This window comes from Coturnix japonica, chromosome 4 (genome assembly GCF_054131305.1).
Source record: "Coturnix japonica strain WE chromosome 4, WE-NBRP24, whole genome shotgun sequence".
NCBI classification, from domain to species: domain Eukaryota; kingdom Metazoa; phylum Chordata; class Aves; order Galliformes; family Phasianidae; genus Coturnix; species Coturnix japonica.
The window spans coordinates 81,214,478-81,236,815 of record NC_140666.1 but is presented as its reverse complement, the minus strand read 5'-3'; the positions used below and the strand labels follow the sequence as shown (position 1 = coordinate 81,236,815).

The window sequence follows — 22,338 nt, the reverse complement described above, 5'->3', positions numbered from 1 at the left end:
AGGCACCACTGCTCCCTGCAGTCTTGCTCAATTGCCTTGGAGAGCATTTAATTTGGATCATAGGTTCCTCACACAGAATTACCCTCATATAAAAAGGAGCACAAGGGGATTATGCACACCACAGCAACCACCCCCACGCTTTCCATCTCTGGTATTCGTAAGCCATCCATCACTATGGTACCCCAGTGTGAATGGGATTCATACCTCAGAGCTTTAGGAAGGGAAGAAGAAAAATTTGGCAGAGTTTTGAACAAGAAAGTACCAGCACATTTCTTTGTCCAAAGGAAAGAAACAATATATTAATAATATATATTAATATATTATATTATTATCAAAGCAGAGCACCCTTTCGAAGTGATTCTTGACCATAACAGCATTTGATATGCAATATTTCTCACTCAACTTCCAATGATCTGCAATTAGTAGTGCAAAGCTGCCCAGTGATCCAGAGTGAGATGAACACTGCTGCTCCTGGGGTGCTGGGAAAAGAAGAAAACTGGGAAGAGAAGAAAAGAAATTGAATTGAAAGAAACTGGAAAGGAAAGCTGGAGGAAGATCTGGTTACAGCCCCCAGCTGCCAGGAACTGACTGCTTTGCCTAGAGTTGTAAGGAATAATAGCAAACCAGGTCACCATGCTGCCAGACCTCCCCAGGTTATTATTGCAGTTTTCTCTATGTGGAAAATCAATACTTGAAACACACAAAAGCCCAGATTGCAGCACTGTATGCTGTTAAACAACAGCCCTAGATGAAAGGTCATCAATCTGAAGTATGCTTGATTACAATATAATATAGTACAACAGAGCTGGGAGAGTCTATATGGGAGGTTTCATCTTGATTCTTGCCATTCCTTAAGAATCAAAATAAGTTGAAAACTAAAATCCTTCAGGGAAAAAGCACAACAATATTCTAGTGTCCAGCCATCAACAAACATTTACTGGATTAAAGAAGGAATTTAAAAATTATTGTGCATTCTTATGTCATTCTTTCACCTTTCACAGTAGATGTCACTGCCACTTTACAGTCACAGTGTTCTTTGTGGATAATTTCGTTGGCTGAAGTTTATAAACTAACCAGCAAGAAAGGCAGACAAGTTGACCCTTGGGTTCTGTCAGCACATCACACAGTGACTTTCAATAACATTTTTTTGCTATCATAAGCATTTAGAGATTTTGCCTTTCTGTGGGTTTTAACTGGTTGATGCTTAGCTTACATTTGTTAACATGGCTTAAATGCAGTGACAGATAACACAGTAGCGTTAAGGAATGGCAAAGTGTTAGACTCAGCTTCTAACAAGGTGCATTAGCTTCACCGGCCAGAGAGGGCACAAAAAAGAGGGGGAAAAGGCCAACCCAATGCATCAGAATGTTCAAAGGAGATAAATAACTCATAATTACCTAAATCATCGATTTTTTTAATGCAGAAAAAAAAACAAATAGACAAATCTGGCAGTGTCTCATGCAGGCAGTGAGTATCAGCCCGACAAATTTGCCTCCTAATGTTTTCACTTAAAAGAAAAATGAAGACAACAATCCCCTCGGTAATGAACCAAGGAATCCCATGGGGATAAAAAATAAATAAGTAAAATAGAATACATTAATGATTTGATGATTTGAGATTAACAAAATAAATAAATAGATAAGAATAAAAGATTTTGGTCATTAAATTCTGAAGCAGTAAAGCCTATTTTCCAGAACATGTTCTGATTTTGATAAACTCCCTAGTTCAAATATTGACCTTTATTTGGAGCATTTGTGATATTTATAAGTAAATATCAGGATATTTTTAAAGCACTACATTTAAGAGAGTCACAGATTAAGCAAAATTTCTCAGTTAATCACAACTATTTTTCCTTATGTTAGATCCATCAACTCTTTTGTAAGTTTGTTTTCATCTGTAAGCTAGGGTATAATTTTTCAGAATTCTTCATAGGACTGAAAAACATTTCTGACCTTATCCTACTCTAACCATGTTTTACACAGTGACAGATATAAAGCACATTAAGATTCATAGAATCATAAAGGTAGGCAAATATCTCTAAGATCATCGCCTCGTCTTCTCCAGATTAAACAATTCCAGCTCCTTCAGAAGCTCCTCATAAGGCCTGTGCTGTAGACCCCTCGCAGCTTTCTTGCCCTTCTCTGAATACACTCCAGGGCCTCAATGTCTTTCTTGTACTGAGGGGCCCAAAACTGAACACAGTCAAGGTGTAGCCTCACTGGTGCTGAATAAAAAGTCAATTCATTAAATTGTGCAGAAACACAGGGCAGATGTTTTCCAATGGAGAATTTAAAAATAAGGTCCTAGATCTAAATTTATCTCCCTTTGTTCCTGAGTACACCTTTTTCAAAGATGAAGTTTAAATTGCCCCAACAGCTTTTGAACTTTCCTTGTCATCATCACAAATTAGCTTTCTGTAAAGTTCTCAAGAAACTTGGCTCTAAAGTCACACCTTTAGTCTTAAAAGATCTACTGCTAAACATTTTATCAAATTCTGTGCATTCACCTATTTAATCCTGCAAAGTCCCAACACACACACAAAAAAACAAACAAACAAACAAAAAAAACAACAAAAAAAAAAACAACTGCTTGACTCTTGCTTAAAGCTAATTATAATTCTCCTATTGAAACTACTTCCCATATTTCAGTCATTCACACTACAATAGTGATCAATTCTGATCTTTTTTCAAGAATAATCTTTCATATATTTGTCCACTGATAATATCGACAGTATCAATAGACCTCCTAGAAACCCATCTCTGGATATGTATCCAATTTATATAATCTCTTATGTTGGTGAGGGGCTGAAAGGCAGCTCTGTGCTTGAAGCTGGCTTAGAGACACAGTGTATTATTAAATTTCTCTCATTTATTTCCCAGGCAAGTCACTTACATCTTTCTGTTTCCACATCTGTAAAACAGAAATCATATAACCTCTTCAGAATTTCCAGAGCTATTAACAGGAGACACAAAATCATCCACAAGCACATAAGATTTTGAGATCTTATGGCAGACTACATCTCACAAGTGGATTTAATATGGCCTTACAATATACTAAACAATATTAGAATGGAACATTACTACTTACAGAACAGCATTTTATTCCAGAAAGAGAAGCTTTATAGACTTAATCTGCCTATGTCAAGCAAAACATTATGGCTGGGCCTTGCAGTGTTTTACACTGAGAGAGTTTCCAAAGATCTTTTCTGTGTTTCAGTCCCAAAGCACAGCAGAAACCCCATGTACCAGGGCCCTGGTAAGCACTAGGGCACCAGACTTCCTGCTCCAGTGCAAAGCAGAAAAGCACCTCTCCGACCTTCAGCTACAGCACGTAACAGAAGTGATGTCTTTGCTGGAGCCCATAGAAAGCACAAGACACTATTATTCTCATGGACAGACTCAAAACTTAAGCCAAAACCACCCTGATTTATACTTGTCTGCACTGCATCACAAACAAACTGTAAAAGTACTTAAGCACAGAATATCCTGATGCAATGCGGGAAAAATTAGTTCACAGGTATGACTGAATTAAATAAACAGGACATATATTACTGTTAAAGATGACTGACTCCACTGCATTTAATATCTTAAATGGACATGGGATGTTTGCTTACTCTCAGCGATGCCAGTCCAACTCCTGTAGCCATAGTTACCTTGAAAGCAAAGCTCTTTATGCAAGTAGTCACCAGTTTTTGGCACCAAGCTTTAAAAGCTAAACACTGCACAGTCCCTCAGAACTACCTGAGGCACTACTCCTGCCAGACCTTTCCACAAGATCTCCTTGTAGACACTTAGTGTCTTCCAGAAAAGAAAGAGAGCATTTTCAAGTTAAATCTAAATGCTATTTCAATGCCTGGAGTGGTAATATTGTTTAGAGGACTGAGAATAGGATTGTAAACCCATAAATTGTAGCTCCAGCAATCAGAGCAGAAATTAATCCTGTTCTGCTTGGGGCAAGTAGTTTAAATTCCACATTTATGTGAGAGCAGAAATGCTGCCATCATACTCAAATTATTACCTATGACTTGAAACAGCCATACGTGATAAATGTTAAGCAATCCTGAAAAACATAGGAACTTATTTATAACAATTATTTTCACCATGCTGCAAATCTTAAAATGCTGTTCAGTACTGCAGGAATACAGCTCAATAAATAACTTATAAATAAATAACCATTCACCTCAGAATGATATCTTAAATATACTTAGCATTTAATACAATACATACTATGCATTAAGTATTATATATGTACTATGTACTAGGCACTATATGATATGGCACAAGTTATACATTATATGCTATATATTACATGCTCTTATATATTACTTACAATTTATTATTATGTATTATTATATATAATCACAAACACTGTAGTGTAGTATTACTGTCTTAAGTTTATAAATAAGGAAACCAATGCAGACCCATTCCACACTTTTTTGCAAATCCTTGTTATCTGACCTCAAGGTAGACTGTCAAATCGCAGAGTGGCAAAATGCTTTTTCCACAGGGCAAATGATATTACAGTGTTCAAGGCAATGGGAAGCCCGGCATCAGAGCACTTGAGGATTACTCAAGGTCATAGAAATTGAAGTCAGGTCTCCTGGCTAACAGCTCCCTGATTGAATCATCCCAGTACTGCTGTTGAGGAGATTCATTTTGTGAATTAGAGTAAGCGATTTGTCAGTAGTCTTTGTCATTAACCCAACAAAGTTGTGCAGAAGTTTTTATTATTGCCGCTCTCCAAATAACAATTTTAATTGAAATGCAAACTATTGGTTTCATTTTTTCTCAGTAACATTCTTCTTCAGTAACATTTTTCTTCAGTAACTCTAACTGTGAAAGAAAAAGCTTTAATTACATCCAGAAACTACTTGCAAGGTATAAAAAGGAGTAATGCTTACAAATGGAAGTAAGAAAAGAAGAAAAATAAAATAAAAAAAAAAAAACTCAAAAAGTTGGTAAGAGATTAAGAGATGGGTGGAAATAAAGGCTGCTAAAAATTTGTTATGAAAAAAGAAACGGAGGGAGAAATATGAATCAGACACACGAGAAAAGGTGTTTGCAGAGGATTCCACTTCAAATATAATTAAAGGAATCGACAGATAGATAATGATGCAAAAGCAGGAATTATGGGGGGTCCACTATTTGATAGTAATCTGCAGGTATAAAGGGACTACAACAACCTGGTCCATTACTCTCAAGGATGGAAAAAACTTACCTCTACTGCAATACTGTGAAAGAGACCGCTGTCAAAGAGCCTCAGAGCTGGCTTATTTAAACACATGAGATTGCACTTTCCATAAGTAAGAACCTTTCTCTGCCTGACAGAAGCAGACAGTGGGAAATGAAGAAAAATCCTGTTTTATGTTTGCATGAATTTTTGATGACTGTATTCAAATAAATGGTACAGGCTGCATGAGAAGAACATGCCTACAATGTATTTGTCATACTTACTCTCCCTTTTTAGAAGTCTGCAGCTGCAGAGTGCTGAGGCACCCATGAATTGAGGATAATTCCAGAATTACACCCAAGTAAGAAAATAGTTATATTCATCCCTTCTAGGGAGTGTCAGAAAGCACTGCTTTAGAGGTTGGAATATACAAAATCACTGGAATACAGCTGTGAGGTTTAGTTTAGGAGTCCTTTCACTTTTACAAATGTTTGTGCCATGGCAGTGAGACTGCAGTACAGGCAGCATTTTTACCGCTAGTAAGGATTGGTGGCAGCAAGCAGAGGGATTCTCAGTGGGGCATGGGCTCTTCCAGCCCTGTAGTATGGGATGAGTATGCTGCCAGCAACTTAAACCCCATACATTTCCACTCTGCTTCCATGCTGACCCCTGAAGAAAAATAGTCCTGCTACATGTCTGCTTCCAGGAGAGTAAAAGCTGTTTGTATGGTCAGAGTGAGTGGAGGGAATTTGAGCAGCTGCAGCAAAGAGAAGCAGAATTTGACAAAACAGTAGATTGGAAAAAGCTAAAAGAGCATGAAAGATGGAAGTTGGGACTCATGCTGCTTCTCCATCACTGGGGAAATGAGGAGGAAACACACAGATCCCCAGGAGCTGCAGAAGATCCATCAGCAAGCATTATGAATATGTTTCAAATTTGTTACATCATTATTTTGAGGATGTCTGGGGAATATGCCTACTGTACATTGTCCTTGTAGATCTCCTGATGAGTGTTACTCATCTTTCTTCAAATACCATGTAGCAGTTTTTATGTTATCTCCTTAAGATTCTCCTTGTGGTTAGTTATTGCTGTGCTTAGACTGAGTTAAGATGAAAGGGTTCCAATTTCTTCTCTTCAGTAACACAGAAACCTTGATACACATACCTCAGGGTATGCTGGGTATCAGTAAATGACTGCATGAAAGGAATCTCAACACAGAGGATAATTGCTATAGATATAAATAGTCTAAATTCATCAAAGAAAGACCTTATCTCATGCATGCTGGTTTTAGCAGAAATCTGACTGTTCCATAGACACAACTGCATCCACTTCATTCTAGCACACAAGCAGCCAATTACTTATTATGTACTGTAAGATACTTGTTACTAATCCTTTATCATTCCCGTCTTTACAATTTTTCTATCTTTTCTGCTCTTTCCTTTGGCAAGGTTTCAGTTCTGCTGATACACTAACCTACTTTTTTCTTCTTAGAATCACTGAATAGCTTGGGTTGGAAGGGACCTCAAAGATCATCTAGTTCCAGCTCCCCTGACATGGGTAGGGTTGCTAAGCATTAGATCAGACACTAGATTAAGTTGCCAGGACCCCATTCTTTTATCCATGACAGATGTCACTCTGCCATGTATACATTCTCTTTAGGTCATTACTTATAAAATTTGCCACTTTAAGTCTTCAAGCTCTGTATGAGAAAATCTACCATTCTTATAGCAATGTACAGCCTTCAAAAACAATGCTGTGAGATCCTCATATCCAAATGAGTAGAAGATTATAGTTGTGTTTCTTGATAGAATGCCAAAAAGTCTGCCTGCATGCCAGAGAAAAGCTCTACGGAACGATCATAGGCAATTTTGGTTGGTGAACTGATTTAGTTTTACTGCCCATTTGTTAAGTCAAGTAAATAAATAACTGAGAAGTCCTTGAACACCAGTGAGTTCATAGATCAGACAAAGGAAAACAAAAAATCAGACACCTGTCCAGTGTATCTACCATCACATATTAGATTTTTCTCTGGCATATGCCTCAGATTTAGATTTGGGACTAAATATAAGATTCTACGTTTATGATAAAAATGACATTCTGGTCTAAATTTTGTGAAGTTTGCCTTCTTTCTACACATTCCATATAAAAATCCCAGATCTTAAAGCCCTCTGGTTTAAAGCATTACTTTTCCCAGCCTAGAGTTTCTCCTTTCTGAAAATACGATTCTTGGATTCCTTCTCTTCCCAAAACTACTGGGAGATAAATGGATACCTCTGAAGTGCCAATAATACGCACAATGGCATCTAAATACTTGTTTAAAAGTATTTTCCATTTTCACGCCAATTTCTGTATGTTGTACTCCCACATTTTTATAGTTAGCTTCACTACAGTAAACTTAATTAACATTAGGATTTTTTTTAGTTGTTGGTCTGCAATTGTGATAAATGAGTTTTAGACAGGAAATTCATAAAAACAGAACAAAATAATCCATAATAAGCATGTAGTAAAGACAGGACTATTTTTCCTTAGAATAATTGTATACCTGGGCACAAAACAATGCAGAAGTTACATATTAGGCCAGAAAATCAAAGCGGGAGGTTACTTCAAAAGTTTAAATTGAGATCTCTACAGTAAGTATCACATTTATCATAGGATAAAATTATATAATAATAATAATAATAATAATAATAATAATAATAATAATAATAATAATAATAATAATAATAATAATACTGTCTATGCAAGTGTTCACCCTTTAGCCCACACACCCTCTACCTTAATGAATATATGCAATGGCAAACCTACAGACCAGTCCCCATTAAACTTGTCCTGTTATTCAGATGTTTTGGTTTTGCTTATATTTGGGTTTGTTGTTTGTGTTTTTTAACAAACTACAGCCTTATATGATGGTCTACAGGTGCTGAACTATAAAACCTTTAGAGGTCGGAGAGAGCAAAACTGAAATGAACAGAAGTTGAAGGCAGCCTCAAGCTGTATGAGTCAGTGTTCTAGAAGAAATACATGAAGAAAAGTACTCAAAGATAACAATGCATCTATTCAAGAAGAGATGGAATTCCTTTCAAGCTCCGTCGGTAGAAGATCAAAGTGAAGTACAAAGAAAGCACTTAAATCTTTTTATAGAAACCAAACAAAAACATTTTTTTTATGTCCTATTTAAATAGTGTAATACTGCTATTACCTCTGAATTATTAGAAGTGTTTTGAGGAGCTAGAATGCAAAAATCCTGCTAGTTGTATATTTCTGATGCAGTCCTGCTTATACTCAAAGTCTGAAAAAGCCCTGGTTTATCAAACACAGCATTCATAATTCCACTTCTATATAATACTCTCCTCAAGTGGACATCAACTGGGCAATTGCTCATCAGGTGTGTGTAAAGAAATCCAGAATTTCTGCCCAGGACTGCTTCTCCCAACAAGCCACTTAAAGCAAAATATGAGTGGGGTAAATTTTTGATTACTGGGCATACTTCTGGAAGCATCTGGAAAATCTGAGGATAAATGGACAGCCCTGGATGGAAGTCTGAAGCAAAATTAAGTAGTCAGACTACATCAGTATTTTGGTAGTGCATCACTAGAACAAAACTGAATGGTGACAGGAAGAAACACTTCATAATTATGAGACGATGCATTACAACACACAGATCATACACTACAATTTCAAAGTGAAACCTTCCTTGAGAAACTACTCAGGTTATTTAAAGACATAATTTCTTAGCTGATACCACCTACCTTAAAGTGTAAGATAATTCTGTTCAGTTGTTTCTAGACATACTGGTATCCTCTCTAAGGAAACTGATAATAATAGTAATAGTAATAGTAATAGTAATAGTAATAGTAATAGTAATAGTAATAGTAATAGTAATAGTAATAGTCTCGTGCGGGTTGGAAGGGACCTTAGAGATCATCGAGTCCAACCCCCAGGATTCGAGCCTCTGTGCTGCAGAGCGGCACTTCTACCACTTGCGCCACAGGGGATTCGAACACCCGGGTCCCGGTGTTGCAATGCGGCATTCCTACCACCTGCGCCACTGGGGCACACAACGAGTACAATTATTCCTTCCAAGTAAGTGCAACCATGCTGCTTTTTGGTGCCTTCCACTACCACCTGTTTTGCTCTGAAAGGTCAAAACATATTTACTGGTTAATGACTACTAAATTCGCTCAAACCAGATGCCTCTTGAACACTTTTATAGCAGTAGAAAACACCAATTTGCTATCTCACGTAATGTATACGATTTTTAAAGTTTCAGGACCTGAAATATTATCAGGATAGCCTACACTCTTATTATTATTTTGTGTGTTCAGCAAGGTTTGTCAAGCAAAAGGACATCATTGTCATCTTGCCCTTTACTTTTGAAAATCTTGCAGCTATTGGTTATTTTGACAGCTGAGAATGTAATTGTTCAACCCATTTAACTATTAACATTGACACAATAAACATTTATTTTCTGTTAATGTGAAAATCCTGAATATACATTGCTTATCGGCCACTTTCCAAAACATGTATATCCAAAACAATGGATGCATCAAATGCATATGCATCAATGACCATTAAAATATGTACTGAAGGAGGGAAAAGATAAGCATTTTCATTTAGCTCCTCCCCAGCAATTTTATACTGAATTTAAATAAATATGTAACTTCGACATGGAACAGCATGTATGACCTAGAAAAATGTTATGTTTTGTTGTCAGTTTAGCTCGGTGTACACGAATTCTTCTAATTTTTGTCTTCTATGAAAAGAATTTACTTTGTTTAGCTGACTCCAGATTTACACTATGGAAAGTGTAATTTCCTATTCCATGAATTGTGTGCATCACTTCATAACCACAATCACAATGCTGGCTTGGAAAACAGAGGATACAGATCAAATTATATTGTCACTGTGGTACATTCTAGAATGCCTGCATTACTTGATGCTATCAGCACAGAGTAATTACTCCAAACAAGATATTTACATAAGTTTTGTTGTTTAAAGTACAAGAATAGCCCTTATCAATGCACAGTACTTCAAGGACTACGAAGACTAAGACTATTTTATGTCAATGACCAATGAAAAAGTATTTCAAATTCAGAACTTACTGTCAGAGGCTGCGTAGGCGATCTATACTCATTACCCTACAACTTTCCAGCATCATTTAAGAACAACATGATTAATAGTTTCCCTGGCTCTGGTTGCAGGTTTCTACTTCACTAAAAGCAACCACAACATAAAGCAAAGAATATGTACTCAGGAATTGTAAACTTTTAATTAGTGTTAACTCTCTGAATACTATTGTCTGGTAGCAATCCAGACTGAGCCTACATGATCTTTTGCAGGTAGGAGTGGATGTCTCCTCTTTGTGTTGCTTCCTGACAACAGTTCAGCTGTGAATCACACTCAGAACAGCCATAGCTCACACCTTCATATGATGATTTCATTAGAAAGGCTATTCAGAGTAACACAAAGCCCTCTAAAGCTCTATTCTCAGAGCTTTGTCGTCATTTCTTGTCAAAACTGGCTTTCATAGACTGCGACAACCACAGCAGTGCAATCATTACATCAGAATTCTAGTGCATTCAGCCAGAACAAGACCCAGACAGAGAGAACTCCATGTACAAAAGATTTTGTAGACATGATCTTGATACAATTCCATACTGATTCTTCTGGCAGATCTATGGACACCGCAACATACAAGAGTAATGGAGAAAAAGAATCATGACAATTCTGATGGATTCAGTGGGCTTTATAATTGATTTCTTTCCTTCCACCAGCTACTTGAAAGTCCCCTGCATTCCTATAGCCTATGCTGAAAATGCTTTATTATATTTTGTTTGAATTCAGTCCCTTTTCCATGGAGCACTATCTGGTTCTAACCATTTGCAAATGCACTTAATCATAAACACCATTATGATTCTGTGGAATTTTAACTGCTTGCCAAATGACATAGGGAGGATAAGACTCATCATAAGAAAGTACAAATAAGCAATTCATAGGGTACAAAACTTTCCAACACAATTTCACATTTTCTGTGTAAAGAACACTTGAAAGTTCATTGGTCTTTATATCATAATTATACCTCACTGACTGCAGGCATGCTGACTGTAACGCTAATGCACTCCAAAAGCTGGTATAGAGGCAGAGATAAACCCAAAGAAATACTGTCAATCTAAGAACTAGACTGGAGCCTTCTTGTAAATATTTAATTCCATTAAAATAATAATAATAATGATAAATTCTGTCTCTGTGTGAACTCACTGAAGACCCACAAGAGTAACAAAGTCACATACAGCAACTTACACAAGACCACTCAGTCTTACTTTTGTAAGTACAATAAACTATGACCTTAATAAGATGAACTGACTAGAGGGACCAAAGTTTCTCTATGGACTACAGAAGGAGAAGGCCTGACAAAACACCTGAATTCTAGAGTGAAAATCAGGTGAGATTAAAGCTCTGATGACAATGAGGTAGAAATGCAGAACATTATATTTGCAGTATCAGTTCTTCCACAGATGGGGTCTATAACATGTAAACAAAATGAAAGCACAGAATAACATTCAATATGCAAACTATTCAAAAAATCCCTGTCAACGTCTTTTATCTTTGCTTTCATGCACAATGCCAGACCATAAACGCTAAGTGATAGCATGGGACTACTTATGCTTTAAATTTAAAGTGCATGCTCTCTGCCAGGAAGCACAGTCAGCATTCCATCACAGCTCCCATTTTCAGCACATTTCAAAACATGTGTAATGGTTGAAGAAAATTCACACCATAGCAATCTGAAGTCTAGTAATATCAGTATAGAGTCAAATCCTGAGACTTTTGCTCAGCTCAAATGTTTGTATAACTGTACTGAAGAGAAAAGATAAGGGAGAAATGTTCTTCTGTCTTTCCAAATGACTTTTGTGAAGTCAGCTGGTAGCATTTTGTCCACTGACAAAGTTCTTAGAGATTTCCCACTTACTGTGTGTGACCACAACCCCTCCAAGACCAGCTTGAAGATGCCATCTAGATTGTTTGATGATAATCCTTTCAGATTTATTACAACTGTGTAGGTGTGTATACATGTACATTTACATGCATCCACATATCTCCTTCTGGAATAACTTGCAGCAGATCCTAGTCCTTTGTTCTTCTGCTTTTGTTCTTTGCATACTACTGAAACTCGTCTTCTGAGAAGCAAAACTCAACATAAAAGTAACATATTTAATGACTACCAAAAAAAAAAAAACCAAAAAAAACCCCAAAAAACTGTGTAAGAAGTGGTTTGCAATATAATATTAGTTCACTAAGCTGGATTTATCTCTAAAGTCTTCAAGTTGCCCTGTGTAGAAAACAAGTTTTTCTAAGATAGTGTTAACATGAGAGATTTTTTTGTAAACCTCAGTGTGTCCTTCGGGCTTGAAATTCAGCCGTGATCTTAACACTGTTTATTTTGCCAGACAACTGGCACAATCACACAGTCAGTGACATGCTGTACAGGCTTTTATGCTCTAGCTGGGTGAGATGGGAAAAAATTCCCACTGAGCTTTTATCCTTTTAGCTTTCAATCCCAAAACTGAAATAGGTAAAGATTTTAAAAAATTCTTTTTGGACTTGAAATAAACACTAAATCTCAGCTTTGAGACAGACAGAGCACAGAATCCTGATGCGCTTGGTGGTAGTTCCACTCCAAGAAATAATATTTGACTTTGAAACACATTTAAAATATGCTATGTAGGCATAACATAACTTGGTCACAAACACACACACAAACACACACACACAAAAGAAGAGTCACAATTGCAAGAGAAATGAAATATGTACTTAATCATCCAGGCAGCCTCGCCAAATTCCACTGATTTTTGATTAAACAGAATAGACAGATAATCACAACTATGACTGTCCTTCCAATCAGTGGCCTCTGCAGGAAATCAATTCTGTAGTTAAAAGGCCCCTATCAAGAGAAAATTCTTATTTCACAAAAGACCTACCGCGTTTGTGTTATTCACAATGTATTTCACAATTCTTGCAGTTTAAATTTTGCAGACATAGAAGGGCTGTTGTTACTGTTTTTTTTCCTCATAATCACTCTTCTTGTTGCTTCTAATATAGCATTCATTGTAAATACACTCAATGGGTCGATTTCATTCTCACTTATAAAGTCCACTTAATCTTTCGAGAAGCCATGAAAAGCTTCTTGGTTCAGTAATGATGTGGGAACACTTTTTAAGAAAGAGTTTCAAGGAGAGGTGTTTGTTATTTTTTAATTAAGGTTTTGAACAGGATAAACATCATTCTAAATGACAGACTGTCCCATTCCTGTACTTTATACTCAGGAACATCCAAAAGGACTTTGAAATAGTGTATAAAGAATGAAGAGGTTGAAAGCTTGACACAGAATTTGTGTGGGTATTTGAAAATCACAGGATTTGTCTTTTTCCTTTCTGCAGAAAACTCTATGGAAAACCCATACCCAGGAGTTAGTGGCCATAAAAGCCTTCATGGCATTTTTCCCCTTCTATATTATTCATCAAGAGGAAATATTCCAGTTCCATACACCACAGATATACCTAAGGTGACTATCTACTTGGTGAAAATCATTCTCCCATATTTTAAAGCCAATAAAATATTTCACATTCATATTTGCAGTTTTCTCCATTAGGAAAAAAAATAAATAAATAAATAAAAATTTGCCACATACCTTTTTTTTGTTGGTGGGACAAATGTAGAAATTGTCAATAACAGTGGCGATCCCAGGCTGTAGATTCAGCTTTGTATATAACGTCCCAAAATCTGAGGACCTGAAAGAAACCAAACATCTGTAAGTGCTTTCTTCTAAAGGCTTCACCACAGAAATGCTCCGAGGAAAATAAGTAAATAAACAAGTAAAAGATCACTTTGTGTAACTATCCATTTTCATTACTTCTCTTCCATTCTCTGCCATTTCAGAACATGGTTTTGTGTGAAGAACAATTATGGCCTAAAATCAGAGGGTTTTGGAATTGACAAAAGAACTCCTGAAGTTCTTTTTCAGAGGATCACTACAGTTCTGAATAAATAAAATCAAAGCAGGTACTTGACCATCAGTATTTCTTATAAACTAAGCTATGAATATGACAAATGGGAGCACTGTTCAGAAACTAGTTCAGAAACTTTTGTTTCAGAAATTCCTGAAAACCTGACGGCAAGAAATGACATCTGATTTAGGTACCTGCACCTGCAATGCCAAGTATAAAATCAATGATCAAGTAAAACATTAGTTTAGCAAAATGTTAATAAGCAAAACCCACAGCAAGTCACATCCAAAATTAAATGACTTTGGATGAAGCCACATTTGTTCTGTACAGCATCAAATTACACCATATGGTCTCTTCATATTTACAGTTTTTCCCTTCTCATTTGGAAGGGGACTCATCTAAGGCACCGGTCCCTTCCTCCACCAAGAAGCCTCCCCTAAAACAGATGGTTGCTGGGTGGACTTCCATGCCATTACATTCTCCCCACTGGAATAACCATCTCTTTTTAAACAGAACTGAAGATGCCCTGCCAAGTATTTCTGTGATCACACACTGCAGCTCTCACATCCAGCCTATCCAAGATAATCACTACCTGTGCCCCTCCCAGCATGACACTGAGGACAGCCTATAACCAATTTCTGTCCTGTAGCACTATTCTGCCATTTTTATTGCTCATAAATGGGCTCTTCCTTGCATACTCCTCACCCAGGTGAGTTATTGTTGATGTTCATATAGACAAGACTGAGTAAAGAAGTGAGACAAGGAATCCCTAGCTCACCATGTCCTTGACAGATGGCTCAGAGCAGATCTCCTTCAAGGTACACAAAGCAGAACAGTCCCACTTGCCTGCAGGAGGGCACCTGGCCTCCATCTGCCCCCATCCCACCAAGAAGGACACTTGATCCAGAGGACACATGCTATGAAGCTATTTTGTTATCACTCGTCCAGTTGTCCACATGTTGCAAGAACTTCTAGCTGTGGTCTTGGAATAGTTTTTTATGCTTTTGTCATCATCAAGAACATGAGGTACAAAGTCACAGAACCAGAGAATGGCTTGGTTTGGAAGGAACCTCATGGATCATCAAGTTCCAACTTCCTTACTTCCCTACCATGCGCAAAATGTTACAATACATTTGGATTAGGCCCAAAGGCACAAAAGTAAATAATCACGTGTATTTACCTTATTCATCTGCGCTGTGTATGGGTCAAAAATGACTGTGATACACAGATCATATTCACAGCCTGAGGCCAAAAGTATATCCATTTTATAGTCACACCTGGACAGATTAGATCCAATTTTTTTTTCCATAGTGTAGTTTTGTTTGAAGATATGTAACAGTGCATTACAAAACTTAATGCAATCAGAGCAATTCGGTTCAGACAAATGATGATGTAGAAATCAAATACGTACAATTGCACTGCACTGGGTATTTACCCCAAGCTAATTAAAATTCTAAGGGGAATAGGGTGAACGGTGCTGAATCTAATTTGCCAGAGGTGTTTGACAGAAAAGAAACTGAAGAAAAGAGTACAATACTGACTTCAGCCAGACGTTCTGAGATCATGCAGAACAAGTATGCTGGAAACAGAGCCCAGGATACTGTCTTTGAGGAAATAATAGCAGGACAGCTGCTTGCCCAGTAATAAAATCCTGAAATCATTCTCTGAACCTTAAGACAACCTAATTTACCTTGAATAGGCAATTCCAAGATTAATACAATGGGATCTCTGGAGAGTGACACCACAGGAGTGATGGGGATGACAACTGCATCAAGGTATGAAAAGAGCAGAGGGAGGAAGCCCAAAACAGATAAAAAGTTCTAGTTTAAAACTTCCTATTCTAATTCTTAGTACTTATAAAAAGTATCACAAAGAAAAAATAAAGTTATATAAAAAAAAGTATGCTAAGTTAAAAAAGATATTTTCAGAGAAAGGTAGAAAAACTATAGTCAAAATTAATTTCTTTCATAGACATGAACTAACTGAAGGGGAAAAAAATCAGGAAAAAAGAGAATTCTAATTTCAGTCTGACACAATAGGATAATGCATATCCATAAAGATGTGCCATGCTGATAGCAGAAGATCATGGATCTATAGAAAAAAAAAATTATTCATACTCAAAGAACTTTTTTCCTTTGACGTAGTCCTAGAATACCAGCTACTCCTTGAGAAATCTATATACAAGAGGATGTAACTCAAGGACGCTGCTTAAGGGAAGCACCATGCAAAAGATTAGTTGGCTTTCCAGACCACAGCTCTTTTACTTGAGCTATGTGTTCCCTGTTCCCCAACTCTGCATATATAAAGAATTAACATTTTACTAACAGAAGTCTCTGCAATAACTCAGCTGCAGGTTTGGGGAGGATGAATTCTGGGACTGCAGTGCATGCCTGCTTTGGGTATATATTAAGTAGCAGTACTAAATGTATTTTGAACCAAATTTAGAAGAGAAGCTTTTTTGTTTTTATTTTCTGTGTGTAAAAAAATAAGATTGTACCATGTCAGAAGTGTTAAGAAGAAAAAAAGGAAAAAAAAAAAAAAAAAAAAAAGAAAGAAAAAAACACATAAACCTTTTGTACTTATCAGGAAAAGTATTTTCTTTCTTCTCTAAAAATTCATGAAAAGAAATACTTTAAGGTAAAATGCTAAGAAGATAAATTTATGATATAAGGAGTAAAAAGAGTCTTTAGAAAAATCTTTCCATAGTGCAGTTTATTTGCAGTGGAAGCACAATAGCAGAACTCTGTAAACCCAAGCAAGAAGTCAAAGGGTTGATTTCTTAACCATGGGCCTGGATGCTGTGGAAGCATTGACCATTTTTGCTTGAGGCATTTCAGTGGATACAGAAAGCTATCCACTTCTTATCTCAAACTGCCAATTATCTAAGCATAAAAAAATAGCTACAGACTATGTGGATAACAGAATCATAGAATATCCCGAGTTGGAAAGGACACATAAGGATCATGGAGTCATAGAATCACAGAATGGTTTAAAGAGGTGACCTTAAAGCCCATCCAGTTCCAACCCTCTACCACAGGCAGGGCTGTCCCCCACTAGATCAGGCTGCCTAGAGCTCCATCCAGCCTGGCCCTGAGTGCCTCCAGAGATGAGGCATCCACAACCTCTTTGGGGTATTCTGTTCCAGCACCTCAGCATCCAATGATTAAAAACTGTCTTCCTAATACCTAGCCTAAATCACCCCTCTTTCATTTTAAAGCCATTTTCCCCGCTCATATTAGTCCAACTTCCAACTCCACACAGCATCACCCAAAACCAAAACCCAAAATGTGAGAGCACTTCCCAAATGCTCCCAGAGCACCAGCAGCTTGGGGCCGTGCCCACCACCCTCTGGCCCAGACCCTTTCCCTGACCCCTACCTGCCCCTCCCCTGACACAGCTCCATGCTGTTCCCTCTGGTCCTCTCACTGTAACCAGAGAGCAGAGATCAGCACTGCCCCTCTGCTCCCCTTGAAGAGCTGCCATGAGGGCTCAGCGTCCCCTGCTCTGGGCTGAACAAACCAAGGGACCTCATGCAACCTGTTTCTGACAGGCTTTCCCACTAGGTAATAGATTCTTTGGAAGTGTATGCATCTGCTGAAGTATGTGTCATTATTCATTTTTGTGTTCAAGGAAAAATCACTTGTCACTCTGCGAACACTGTGTTGAAATAGCAATCACTAAAATAAAACAATATTACAGCACTGACAGAATCATGCCTTTTTATCTTGTTTTAATACAGTTAGCTCTAAGTATGGTTGGGAAACCTTCCAAATGGCACAAAAATTTACCCTGATGAAAAACAAGAAACCTCAAAACCCCCTAAACTCTGGGGAACTTCGGATCTTGTCTGTTAAAATGTGATTTTTAATCGGTGCAGTCGATACGGTGGAGGGAACGGATGCCATTCAGAGGGACCTTGACAGGCTGGAAAGCTGGGCTCGGGTGAACCTAATGAGGTTCAACACGGCAAAGTGCAAGGTTTTGCACTTGGGCCGGAAGAACCCCAGGCACCTGTACAGCCTGGGAGGAGTTGTCCTTGAGAGCAGCTCGGCAGAAAAAGACCTAGGGGTCCTGATAGATGAAAAACTTAACATGAGCCAGCAGTGCGCTCTGGCAGCCCGGAAAGCAAATGGGATCCTGGGCTCCATCAGGAGAGGGGTGGTCAGCAGGGATAGGGAGGTGATCGTCCCTCTCTACTCTGCTCTTGTGAGGCCCCATCTGGAGTACTGTGTCCAGGTGTGGAGCCCTCAGTACAAAAAAGATATAGAGATTTTGGAAAGGGTCCAGAGGAGGGCCACAAAGATGATCAGGGGGCTGGAGCACCTCCCCTATGAGGACAGGCTGAGGGAGTTGGGTTTGTTCAGCTTGGAGAAGAGAAGGTTGCGGGGTGACCTCATTGCAGCCTTTCAGTACCTGAAGGGAACTTACTCCCAGGAGGGGAGTAAACTCTTCGAAAGGGCTGATAATAGCAGGACACGGGGAAATGGTTTTAAGTTGAAGGAGGGAAGATTTAGGTTGGATGTTAGGGGAAAGTTCTTTACTAGAAGAGTGGTTAGGTCCTGGAACAGGCTGCCCAGTGAGGTTGTGGATGCCCCGTCCTTGGAGGTGTTCAAGGCCAGGTTGGACGGGGCCCTGGGCAACCTGATCTAGTAAAGGTGTATGTTTGGTGGCCCTGCTGGGCAGGGGGGTTGGAGCTACATGATCCTTGAGGTCCCTTCCAATCCGGGTAATTCTGTGATTCTGTGATTCTGTGATTCTGTGATTTTTTTAACTGAGCTAAAATAAATCTATACCTTGTATAGCTTGAAGCTGTACCCAAACTCTGAGTCTGTACACCTTCCGAACTGGGAGAAGATATACAAAAGATACCAAAACAGACATGAATCAAATGTCTGCTTTCACTATCATTACACAACTCCACTGACAACTCACACCTACAACTCAGTATTTATGCTAGCTGTCTTTGCAGAAGTTATTTACAAGTATATAGTAAAATAGATATAGCAAACATATTAAAATGTAAATGGTAAGATGATAAGGAAAAATGTCTGAAAGATCAATATGGCAAAATCCCAGGTGAAATTTAATGCTGAAAGAAACTGTCAACTGAAAACACTTCCTTCTTCCTTTTATTTTTACTGAATTGAAGAGATACACCAGAATGAAGAGACGCACCAGAAAGACAACGGTTGGAATACTTAGCAATTATTTAAACTGATTTCCTTTACCTTTCTTCCTTTACCTTCCTCCCACCTTGGTGTCATCAGTAAACTTACTGAAGGTGCACTCAATTCCTTCATCCAGGTCATCAACAAAGGATATTAAACAGGATAGGCCCCTCCACCAGCCCCTGGGGTACGCCACTCCTGATCGGTCACCAGCTGGATTTAACTCCATTTACATACAATTTGTTCCAGGACCAACCCTTCAGTCCATTCTTTAGCTAGCAAATAGTGTACCTGTTCAAGTCACAATACTACCACAATACTTCAAACATCTGTATGGAAAATACATAGCTATCTATAGGATAGTAAAGAAGAAGTGAAGCTTCTGAAACAGACACATCAGACCAAGCATGTCCAACTAACAGTCCACAGGCTGCATATAGCCTGGAACAGCTCGTGACATGAGTTGACTGCATGGGGTCTGACATGGAAGTGTATACGAAGCACAGATGTGTCAATGAATTCCTCCATGTGGAAATAATTGCACCCGTTTACATTCATCAGCACTTCCTCAGTGTTTATGGAGACCAAACAGTGAATGCGGTAGTGATGTGGTATATTTCAGCAGAGGTGACAGCAACTGTGGGCCACCTCCGCTGGTACATACTTTTACATACATGGCATGCAGGTTCTTGATCATCACTGGTGAAAAAGCACAGCTAATGGTGGTGACTATGTTGAGAAATAGGGCATTGTAGTTGAGAGTTTTCTCTATCAAATAGCATTACTATCCTCTTTGTATCTCTTTTAGTTTCCATGGAAATAAAAAGGGGGCATTACATTCAGAGCAACCTAAGTATATGCAGCCCAAGAAAATTCCTCTTCACTCAGTTCAGCTGATTGGTTGGGCATCCATATATCAGACATTCCAACAACATATGCCAAGAAAAACCCTTCTGAAAGGGAAGTAATCAGAAAAACATCATTAAAGTGGTGCACTCATGCAATTTCATTAACTGAACAACACAGGAGACTTCAAGGACTCTCATATACACGGCGTGGAAATTGTAAAGACATTGGTTAGCCTCATAAAATCTTTTTGAACACTGCCACCATTCTCTCCCTACAGATCCCCAAGCCTTACTTCACAGTAGAAACACATTATAATGGTTCAGTTCCAATACCTGAATCATCATATACTTTGGAATTCATGCAAATGAAAATTTCTTCAACAGCTATACAAGAGTATGACTTCTAGCAATCCAATTAACAGATTACTTGTCAGCTTCTGGATCTACTGAAGTACCTTTCTCTGCTTTCCACAAAAGTTGAGCCTTTTTGAAGTTATGTGCACTTTTTCCTCTCAAAAATAGAAAAACTATAGAAACGTTTCCTTGGCTTAATCCAGTTTTACACTAAACACTCGATGGTGCAGGCAAGAGCTAACAGATAAACTTAACTACTTCAAATTTAGAGGATACAGAGTCTAGTTTTTCCTTTTTTCTTCCCTTTTGCAGTATGAAAATGAATTTATCCTGGCTTTATTTACCCATCCATTACTAGTAATGCTAGCCAGATACTTAAGAACTGTTTATCAAAACATTCTTTTTGGCTGAAGTTAACTGCTATTGCTCTGTATTACTCTGATAAGTATAGAAGACAGCACAACCCTCTGTTTATACACTTATGGAGACTGGTTCCAAGCTACATACACATGAAAAGACCTTTAGTGTCAGTCATTAAATGCATGTAAAATGAAAGACAAGCAGCTATTTGCAGGAACTTTTCAGCAACTTGTAAATATATATTCACATCCAACTGTAAAATACTATTTCCAAGAGCTCCAAAGAAAACAAACAAACAAACAAAAGAGCAAAACCTGAACATTTGCCCAGTTAGAACTCAAAGAGGATCAAACTGTCACAATGTCTAGAACTGAACTTCTGCTGACTGTCTAAAATGTACCTGACTCAATTGTCTGACCTGAGAGGGAAAACCACTTCTAAGTGGCCAGAAAATAAAGAGAGAAAAGTAAAGCAGAAGGTTATTTCCAATCTCAGCCTTCACAATCCCACCCTGTCTCTGAGTGACCCAGACAAAATCGTAGCACAGCACAGAAAATTGATGGTATCTTTGAGGGAATGTGGCAGGTGGCAAGTCATAACTGTGTCTAGCAATGAAGCTGATATTTGACACAGAAATGTGGCACAGAAATTTAAGTTATGATTCTTCTTTCCTTACAGGTCACACTTTCTCTTGCTGGTATCCTCTGCTGTGGATTTATCATGCATTTTTATTTGGTTATTACTTATAACCAAGCTACTTATTCTGTACAGTGTACACACATGCATTTAAACTCCTACAGATAGCTGTGTCTTCAACATATGCTACAGTTCTCCCAGGGCTGTATTCAAACATTCCTGCTCTGAACAGCCTTGATGTACACCACCACAGTTATCTTTTGCAGTCCTTCATTAGTCCTTCAATATACCACAAACATCCTGCTCATTAGCCTATAATCGAGCTGCTTATCAGTTACATGTTTAAACTCCTCATTACTTTGCTGCACAGCTCCAGTAATTAGGCTTCATATTTTACAGGCTTCCACAACACTGCATTAATTTCTATTAGCTGCAGTCACCACTTTTTCTCAAGGAAATGGTTAGTTTAGGTAGAACATCTATTTCAAAAGTAGTGCCTTGCGTATTAATTCAGTTTTAAAGGCAAAGAAACCACTGATGGCACATATGAAAAGGTACATTGTGAAGCCATTCACACAATACACAGTTTTTTCTAGTGAATACACTCAACCTTATAAGACAGTGTCACAGGGACAAGGAAGCCAAGACACACTGAGGAAGACAGGGATATGCTAAAATGTAATTTTCAACAATTACATTTACTAACAAGATTGCCAGAAGTAGAAACATCTTCATATCACTTCCAGTATGATTCCTGTTTTGGGAGAGTTGTGATTGGAAATAAAGTCATTTCAAAGG

At 38.0% G+C, this 22,338-nt stretch overlaps 1 protein-coding gene across 12 annotated transcripts in view; it reads right to left on the bottom strand.

The window, feature by feature from the left end:
* The window catches only part of SORCS2 (sortilin related VPS10 domain containing receptor 2), a 513,640-nt gene that overhangs the window by 203,718 nt on the left and 287,584 nt on the right, over positions 1–22,338 (bottom strand). For all 12 annotated transcript variants that reach the window (XM_085547395.1, XM_085547396.1, XM_085547385.1 and 9 more), the window contains exon 3: positions 13,859–13,958. In XM_085547395.1, the coding sequence (XP_085403521.1) occupies positions 13,859–13,958 (100 nt within the window). The remainder of the gene's footprint in view (positions 1–13,858; positions 13,959–22,338) is intronic.